General features: G+C 28.6%; 1 protein-coding gene across 1 annotated transcript in view; it reads right to left on the reverse strand.

Moving 5' to 3' along the window:
- Positions 1 to 2,381, reverse strand: part of LOC108917068 (odorant receptor Or2-like) — a 25,419-nt gene extending 23,038 nt beyond the window's left edge. The window contains exon 1 of the mRNA XM_018723499.2: positions 2,192 to 2,381. Coding sequence (XP_018579015.2) covers positions 2,192 to 2,381 — 190 coding nt within the window. The remainder of the gene's footprint in view (positions 1 to 2,191) is intronic.
- Between the last annotated feature and the right edge of the window lie 8,513 nt (positions 2,382 to 10,894).

Consider the following 10,894-nt stretch of genomic DNA (forward strand, 5'->3'; position numbering starts at 1 on the left):
AGGCAATTTTCTATGTGAATATTCAAATACTTTAAACTTATATAACGAAAAACCTTGTGAAGTTAATTTATTAAGATTTTCTAATTATAAACCAAATTGTGCACCAATTTCAATTAAAATAAATAATATTCAAATAAATAAAATTGGTGATGAAAAATGGATATTAATTGTTCCCAAATTAACAATAGCAACAGTAGAATGTGGAAACACAAGAGATAACATACAATTAGAAGGAAGTTATATCTTAGATTTAAATCCTTCATGTAGCGTTAACATTGAACATTATATCTTAAAAAGTTATAAAGAACCAAAATCAAATTTTATTAAAATAGATTTACCTCAATTAAATTTTGAAAATAATCAGACTTTGCAAACATTTTCGTATAATCCTCATAATATTAATTTACATGAAATTAACACTAATAAGTTAATCGAAACACAGAAAGAATTAAATTTACAAAGAGAACATTTAAGCCAACTAAAAAATCCTGTTAATGTTTCTACCAATGTTTGGACAATTATGTTGTACATTATTTTGATAACAATTGCATTGTACCTTTTAATTAAAAAGCTTATTTTGCCGAGAATGCATAAAAACAAAATTAACTTTGAATCTAAAGATGATATAATAATTTAAATATTTTTGGAATTTATTCCTTCCGAATAAAGTTCCATCTAACAGGGGAGGAATTACGATATAGCATCCCTTTGTTATAATAAAGCAAACTCTGCAAACTCAGCAGTTTTAGAGAAATATAAATTCTGTAGAATAATTGGAGCAGTCTTGTTTACCACTCGTGTATGTAAGAACTTCGGAATAGTGTTTTTTTCTAAAATTCCTAAAAAAATTGTATTTTTAAAAAAAGTTAAAGAAATACCCAAAATCGAAACTTTTTTATCTTATGAACTATGTGTCTATCTCCCTCTTGTTTTCGAGATACAGAGCGAAGACGCCAAATGCGCTGGTCTAATTATTTTTTTTATATATCATAGAGGGCGCTAGCTTTGCTACATTCGTATTACATTTTAAGTTAAATTTTTTTTAAGGTTAGGTTTTTTACCATTCGGGCTCCAATTTCTAATGTACAATTTTATTTTCTAAAAATAATGTACTCTTGTTAGAACTTCCTAATGTCGACGATTTTCGAGAAAAAAGGCTTTCAATTGAACTCTTACGGTGTATAAAATAAGTGACTTCTCAAAGTAGGCATAATTATTAGTCATTATTAACTACAGTTACTAACAATCACTAAAATTTTGCTTTAAAGTTAATTAGAATGTGTGCGTTATTTATGAGATATCCATCAATAAGTTTTGACATAAGCCTGCTTTGAGAAAAAAAAAAGAAATATTCAGCGTATAAAGGAAGTCGGCTCCTATTGGTCGGATCGAGACGTTTTTTTTAAATTTAATTCTGACAATTATTCACTTTTTTTTCACCGCTAATTTTACAAAAGCAAAAGCCTATCCTTGTAGCAAATTTCCTCAGGAACAAAATCGATGAATATCCCTCATGTCGATTAGAGGCTTATTTTCGGAATTATTAGCGAAAAATTGAAAAAAGATCAATTCTTTTTTTTTTTCTTTTGTTATAAACAATATGACGCTCGACCTCTACAAATACGCAAATTTAGGCTTTTATTCTGTGTATTTTTTACTTATTTTTAAGCCCATAAAATTCGACTTCGGCCCGATTTTTGAAAAAAAAAACCTAATTCGCCCGGACTATTACTCCTCGGATGGGGATTCATATAACTAATGATTCCAGTGGTGAAGATAATAACGATGCAGTATGACAATTATGTACTGGAAGATTTTCAAAAGATGTGTGTGTTGAAAAATGAGCGGAATGGCTGCCATGAGGGGTGTGGTGCGGGTGTGAAACATAAATGTTTCTATTCTTTTAACACATTTGCGGTTTATGTAAAAAATATTGCATTTTGACAAAGTTGGCTACGTAGATCTAAAGGTGAACAAATTACATTACATATCAAAGATGAAAATAATAGCAAATATATTACAAATAAAAGGGGGACTCTTATCAGTCTATATGTGAAATACAGCCTAAGGTTCTTCGATTAAATTCTGCAACTAATTCTTCTGATGGAGGTTAGGTGTTGGACTTTTCTTTTATTACTGATTGCTGGTGAAATGTTATGAATTAAATTACCTTTGAAAATTCTATTCTTACCTCTAAGTGTGACGATCAAGTGAAGACAAGGCATAACGACCAAGGCCATTATGCTTGCCAATCTAAGCGTTATAAATATAAATCGAAACAGGAACAACTGTGGTCCTTCCTTTACTTTTGGTATAGTATAAGTGTGTGTCAAAATTTTTAGGCTGGAATAAAAAGATCGTTCTTTTGTAATTTCGTACATTTCTAGTGCCTGCTACGCGAGCATAAAAAAATTTCATCAGAATTTGTCTTTTATACGTATACCAAATTCAATTAGGCATGTTTGTATTGTACATATTATTTTCGATTAATTCTTCGAATACAAATATATTATTTAAAAGATAGGTATTCTCTAATAAGAAAATTAGTTACCTTTTAATTTAAAAAATTGCTGTACGCGACTATCCAATTCTAATAGTAATTGAGGTCGATGGAGCAGCTTTGGGATTGATGAAAGACTAGATAGACCTATATTTTCCGGCAAAATGATAATGTTATTCCGTACGTAGATTATAAGATTAAAAGGAAAAATAACGGATACAGTAAAATGTAACAGAAAAAAAATGTATTTAATCAACCATTTTAAGGAATGTAAAAATGACATGAAATCTGAGGAGCAAAATGGCTTTATATTTAACTTTTCAATAAAAATGTCACAATTCCAAGTCTGACCTTCATATCAATAATTATATTTTTAAACATTGGATACAAATTAAAAATTTTTCAAACTTCACCCCATAGCTACGTACACAGTTCCCATCTGACCATTAGGAATATTTATTTATTAAAATATAAGATAATGATAATTTCAAAAACTATTGAAAACCAAAATTAGACAGTTAATAATAATAATAATAANATAATAATAATAATAATAATAATAATAATAATAATAATAATAATAATAATAATAATAATAATAATAATAATAATAATAATAATAATAATAATAATAATAATAATAATAATAATAATAATAATAATAATAATAATAATAATAATAATAATAATAATAATAATAATAATAATAATAATAATAATAATAATAATAATAATAATAATAATAATAATAATAATAATAATAATAATAATAATAATAATAATAATAATAATAATAATAATAATAATAATAATAATAATAATAATAATAATAATAATAATAATAATAATAATAATAATAATAATAATAATAATAATAATAATAATAATAATAATAATAATAATAATAATAATAATAATAATAATAATAATAATAATAATAATAATAATAATAATAATAATAATAATAATAATAATAATAATAATAATAATAATAATAATAATAATAATAATAATAATAATAATAATAATAATAATAATAATAATAATAATAATAATAATAATAATAATAATAATAATAATAATAATAATAATAATAATAATAATAATAATAATAATAATAATAATAATAATAATAATAATAATAATAATAATAATAATAATAATAATAATAATAATAATAATAATAATAATAATAATAATAATAATAATAATAATAATAATAATAATAATAATAATAATAATAATAATAATAATAATAATAATAATAATAATAATAATAATAATAATAATAATAATAATAATAATAATAATAATAATAATAATAATAATAATAATAATAATAATAATAATAATAATAATAATAATAATAATAATAATAATAATAATAATAATAATAATAATAATAATAATAATAATAATAATAATAATAATAATAATAATAATAATAATAATAATAATAATAATAATAATAATAATAATAATAATAATAATAATAATAATAATAATAATAATAATAATAATAATAATAATAATAATAATAATAATAATAATAATAATAATAATAATAATAATAATAATAATAATAATAATAATAATAATAATAATAATAATAATAATAATAATAATAATAATAATAATAATAATAATAATAATAATAATAATAATAATAATAATAATAATAATAATAATAATAATAATAATAATAATAATAATAATAATAATAATAATAATAATAATAATAATAATAATAATAATAATAATAATAATAATAATAATAATGCATTTATTGCCCAACAGAACAAATGTTCCAATTACAGGACAAAAAAGTATAGACATTCAAGTACAAAACACTAAAAATATAAAAAATCATAGTCCTAAATAAATACAAATAGATATATAAACTACAAAATACGGTCTAGTTTCTACAATATCAATTAAAAATTATTAAATTGAAAAAATGAGTTGTTACAGATAACAAATTATTTATGGTACAGTGGTTTATATCACACTGCCTAGATATTAAATTATAATTATTTGCCATGACATAGATGGGAGATTTAAGAAGTATGTTGGTTTTAGCATTTCCACAATAGAACATGGAATCAGCATGAGACCCATGCCTAGGAACTCGTATATTGAAGGAACCCAGTAGATATGCTGAGTCAACTCTGGCATGTAAAGTTTAAATAGGAAAGATAAACTATTGAGTATTCTTCTATTCTGTAAAGACTGCATTTCGAATCGATCTAACAGCAGCTTATGTTCATATCCTCTATTTGGATAATAACCATCAATTCGAAAGCTTAAAAATTTAAGAAAACGACGTTGAACTTTTTCAAGCTTGTTAGTATGTATCTGGTAGTAAGGGTACCATATAAGGCTGCAGTATTCTAATTTAGAACGAACTAATGAGTAAAACAGGCACTTCAATGCAGTAACGTCATTAAAAGAACTTAAATTTCTGACTATAAAACTCAAAGCTCTATTAGCTGCATTTATAATTGTATTGATATGATCAGTGAAGGACAGTCTATTATCATATATTACACCTAAATCCTTAACATTATCGCAACGTGCTAGTAACGCATTTTCAAGGATGTAGCCAAATACTAACGGTTCTTTTTTGGATGTAAACGAGCAGACCTTACACTTATCTATGTTAATAGGTAATTGATTATTCTCACACCATCTACTTACAAGATCTACCTGCTCTTGCAGTATTAAACAATCTTCCAAATTAGATACACTGAGAAACAACTTCAAATCGTCGGCAAAAAATAGATGATTCGATTTTAAAGACAGAGATAAATCATTAATAAATAAAATAAAAAGAAGTGGTCCTAAATTTGACCCTTGGGGTACTCCAGATGTCGCTATAAAATTTTCAGATTTAAATCCGTTGTATGAAACATATAGTTCACGTTGAGAAAGATAGGATTTAATGAGAAGAATCAGATCGTTTAAACCAAATAAACGTAACTTATTAAGAAGTATGCCATAATTAACTTTTAATGAACTTGTGTCAAATATTTTTGTCACATGTCCGTTACGTCAAAAAGGTAAATACACGGATTTGTGATGAATATAATGTAATTTTAAAATCTGACTTACCTCAACATTGCAAGGAGCCATCTTTTGAGAACTGCTCATTTTCATAGAACATGTTCGATGTGCCCACTATTTCCTTGCACACAAGCTTCAGCGCGACGTATCCAATTCGCTCGCACGCGTTGCCACATTGCCACGTCCTCTCAAATCGTATTACAAGGTTCGGCAATACGATGTCGCAGTTGGTCGATGTCACGAATTTTCGTGGAATACACAACACTTTTCATAAATCCCCACAAAATGAAGTCTAAAGAGGTGAGGTCCGGGGACCGGGGGAAGCATTTAACTAGGCTATCCAACGATCGGGAAAAGTAATGTTTAGAAAGTCGCCCACTCTCCGAAAAAAGTGAGCGGGGGCTCCGTCATGCAGCAACCACATATTTTGCCGAACATTTAATGGCATGTCTTCCAATAACTCCGATTTTGCAAAAAATCTAGATATGAAGCACCGTCTAAGCGTCTAGGCAATTCAAAAGGTCCTATTAAAGTGTCATTAACGATACCGGTCCATATGTTCTTTGAAAACTGTTGCTGAAAGGCACCGCGACGTATTTCGTGTGGATTGTCGATAGTCCAATGGTAAATGTTGTGGACGTTACGTAGGTACACCATTCCCACTAAAACATGCTTCATCTGTAACAAGTATTTGCGCTGTAAACTGCACCTTCTTGCATGTTCCTGAAGCAACCATTCGCAAAATCCTCGACGTAGTAGAAAGCCTCAGGAGTAAGCGCTTGAACACCTTGAATATGAAATGGGTACAACTGAACTTCTCGTAATGTCATGCGAAATATTTATTTGCTGTGCGATATTTCTGGTGCTACGACCGGATCTTCTTCGACTAGATCTAAAACCATCTCCTCGACATTTAAGATTCTTTGTGGTCGCCCTGGGCCACCGTCGCGACCTCGACGCGGTTGTACTTCACCGGTGTCCAAAACTGTGCGCTGCAGCAACAAATGTTCCCGGTGCGAGGGAATATCGTGCAGGATATCTTGCACGGTACACTTGACAAGCTCTGTGGACATTTTCGTTTCATTCCCCATAAATTATGAGCATATCATAATATTCGCGATTACTAAATAAATGCGCCATTTTCTAAAAAAAAACTTGGAAATACGGCTATTAAATGTAGGTACTCTCGAAAAACAGCACAGCAATCACTACAACAATGTATTACAAACTGACTTTCGAATACAATCCGGCTTCATAAGAAACCTACAAACTCGTAAAAACTGTTACAGAAGTTCTCGCCGCGATAAGCTACTTGTATTTCAGCAGTTCCAAAATAGTTTTAAACACATTTTTAAATAGCCTTTTTCTCTATAACCTTAAATTTCTGATACAGTTAACTTCTTGTACCCTGATAGTCAATGTTTCAGGAGATGACGATAACTTAGTCGTTATCAAGAATTAAACATGGCATTAAAACTTCAAGGCACGCCCCTAAAGCGGTAAATTGTTACAGTCGTTCTTGTAATTCTATCCCAACAAGTATTGTACGGATTGTAGTGTATTTATACCGACAATAACTAATTCGTTGGTTTTAATTGACTCTACATTGAATTTTTGATACATTTATTGACTTAACTATCTTTAAAAAAAACGAAGTTGCTTAAGCAGTATTTTTATTTCTGTATGTAGGATGCTACACGTTATTCTAAAACTATTTCATAGTGCAATTATACGAGTGTGAATTACTAAACTAATAAATTTAAATCTGTGAAATTCCCTTCCAAATCCAAATTATAGCGATGTCGATTTATGTCGTCTGTTGAAGCAGAGTGAGATACGTATAGGAAGTTTTAACTATCTGAAAATAGAAATTTATTAAGTACTATGTCAAATTATTTAAATAAAGCTATACCAGTAGGAACAATGGATAGCAGAAGCTTCCTAAAGGTAAGGCGTCCAACATCTCTGGTTCCTGGGCTCTGGCTATAATAAGAACTATATTTTTCATGATTTTAGGGTCAGCATCGTACCATTTGGAATTGTAGGCAGCGTCACTCACTGCTTGGGTCTGAAAACACGTATTAAAATTTAAATTCTACAAATTTTAAAAGATGTGCGAAAATTTTAAAATGATTCTTATACAAGAAAGAGGGTTAGATGGAGAGTTCTGGTTTTTGAATCTTGGCAACTTATAGATTTTGGGGTGATCTTTGAAATGAGCACATAAAAATCTTTTGGGAGTTTGATAACAAAATTTGGACATCACTAGCTTCTACGATGGTTATTAATGGAGGTAGTTCCTATAAAACTCGTCGTTTGGTGTTAAAGCAAAAATATGGAAAAAATTTAATTTTTTTGACTTCACCACCTTGTATCTTGGAAAAGAGGCGTTGCGTCTGTGTTAGAATTTATTATTGAAATGAAAAATCCTATAAAACTTACCATCTAACTCCTCAACTGCAAACTTACCTCATCCATTAATCTTTGTCCCGCGCGACAAAGAGAAAACAGAGCTATGATGTACCCTACCAAAAAAATCATGGCCCCTAGTGGCTTAGACTGAAACAAAAACAAATGAAGTGTGAAACGCGTGCCCTCTTTTCGATTTAGATTTTAATATTTTCGATTTTGATCTACATAAATTAATTATTTTTGTTTAAGTATTTATTTAAGAAGAACATTGAATGAATTAGTAAAAACAGTTTCACAAATAAATTCAATTAAAGTTTTTTATAGCAAGTACTTTGAAAGGAATTGCTTTGGTTTTGTTGATATACCTTAAATGCTTGGTTTCCAAGGGTTCCGAATACTATTGCACTTATGAGCGACAAGTGACCGGCAGTATATTTCACCATCTTCTGTAGTCGCCTGGTCAGCCTAGATTTATGAAAAATACATGGTTAATGAAGAATATGCATGTACACAGAGTGTCCCAGAATATGTGGGCAATCCCTCGGATTTATATAGGGGACGTTAAAATGCATGACAAGTACTAACAAAAATTTTCCCTAGAGAGCCCCACTACGGAGATGCAGGCCCCTAAAGAACGCCCCTGAAAATAGATTTTTTTTTAAAATAAGTTTAAAATACTTCATATGATTTAATTATTTTTTAATACGATGGACAACAGATAAGACTCCTTAAAAATTGACCCATGAAAACGATTTGGCTTATTTAGTTTGCTAGGAAGGGACTAGCTTTAGCACAACAATGTCAATTTTTTTTACACTCTTTACGATCAAGTCACAAAAATAATATTTTTTGATAACTTGGACCTTGGTTGATATCGATAAAATGAACTGTTTTCGAGAAAAAAACTATTTTTGTTTAATATAATTTTTATTACATCCGTAAAGAGAAATAAACCGCTAAAATTTACATTCTTTCTGTGCCTATCTAAACAGATGACACTTTTAGTTACATTTATTTTGTTTCTTTTAAATATAATTAAATGACAATGTATTTTAAAAGCTATTTAATGTTTAAAACATCGATTTTCAACGGTGTCCTTTAGGGGCTTGTATCTCTTATAGGAACTTGTCATATTATTTTAAAGTCCCCTTTATAAATCCGAGAGGTTTCCCACATATTCTGGAGCACCCTGTATATGTATANAATGAATTAGTAAAAACAGTTTCACAAATAAATTCAATTAAAGTTTTTTATAGCAAGTACTTTGAAAGGAATTGCTTTGGTTTTGTTGATATACCTTAAATGCTTGGTTTCCAAGGGTTCCGAATACTATTGCACTTATGAGCGACAAGTGACCGGCAGTATATTTCACCATCTTCTGTAGTCGCCTGGTCAGCCTAGATTTATGAAAAATACATGGTTAATGAAGAATATGCATGTACACAGAGTGTCCCAGAATATGTGGGCAATCCCTCGGATTTATATAGGGGACGTTAAAATGCATGACAAGTACTAACAAAAATTTTCCCTAGAGAGCCCCACTACGGAGATGCAGGCCCCTAAAGAACGCCCCTGAAAATAGATTTTTTTTTAAAATAAGTTTAAAATACTTCATATGATTTAATTATTTTTTAATACGATGGACAACAGATAAGACTCCTTAAAAATTGACCCATGAAAACGATTTGGCTTATTTAGTTTGCTAGGAAGGGACTAGCTTTAGCACAACAATGTCAATTTTTTTTACACTCTTTACGATCAAGTCACAAAAATAATATTTTTTGATAACTTGGACCTTGGTTGATATCGATAAAATGAACTGTTTTCGAGAAAAAAACTATTTTTGTTTAATATAATTTTTATTACATCCGTAAAGAGAAATAAACCGCTAAAATTTACATTCTTTCTGTGCCTATCTAAACAGATGACACTTTTAGTTACATTTATTTTGTTTCTTTTAAATATAATTAAATGACAATGTATTTTAAAAGCTATTTAATGTTTAAAACATCGATTTTCAACGGTGTCCTTTAGGGGCTTGTATCTCTTATAGGAACTTGTCATATTATTTTAACGTCCCCTTTATAAATCTGAGAGGTTTCCCACATATTCTGGAGCACCCTGTATATGTATAGGGTGAATCAACGCTGTGGCAAAGTTGATTTATCACTAGAATATAATTGAGGCTAAATATTTCAAAATAGTTTCGGGTGGGGAACAAGAAATGCACATTTTAAAAATAATTTGACTTATACAGGGTGATTAGTTTTCGGAGGGCTGACCAAAGTTGTATTTTTTTAAATGGAACACCCTGTATTTGAGTGGATATTTATATTTTGCATTTAATTATGCAACTTTTTCGAAATAGGTACTATGTGCCAAAAATCAAATGTTTCCAAGATATTGATATTTTGTATTTGTATTTTATACTAGGTTTACCGTAAATTCTGAAGTGGTCACTGTTTATAAATGTCATACAGAATGTTCACAAAATCGTACCGAATGTTATCTTTTTCAAATCAAATCAAATCAAAATTTTGTTTTTTTTCAAATGGAAATACCCTGTATTTTTTAACTGGATGTGAAAAGACCTCAAAATCTACAACTTTCATAGTAGGTGATTCTTTAACAATGGGAAAATCGAAAGCTGAAGATACTACACGTGAAATGGTGACCATTGGCGCAAACATGCCTTATCCGAAAGTTGATAGTTTCGGAAATACAGGGTATTGAACGTTTAAAACGTTTTTTTTGCGATTATTCTAAAAATATGTAGGTTAGGAACTTGAAAATTTGTGAAACTATGTTTTTTTAGGCGATGAATGAGATGCGTGTTGTAATTTCAGCATTGCTCATAGAGGGCGCCACTTACGACCAATTTTACCGAAAATTTAGTTAATAACTTTTTACCCTGTATAT

The sequence above is a fragment of the Anoplophora glabripennis genome, unplaced genomic scaffold (genome assembly GCF_000390285.2).
Source record: "Anoplophora glabripennis isolate ALB-LARVAE unplaced genomic scaffold, Agla_2.0 scaffold69, whole genome shotgun sequence".
In the NCBI taxonomy this organism is placed as follows: Eukaryota; Metazoa; Arthropoda; class Insecta; order Coleoptera; family Cerambycidae; genus Anoplophora; species Anoplophora glabripennis.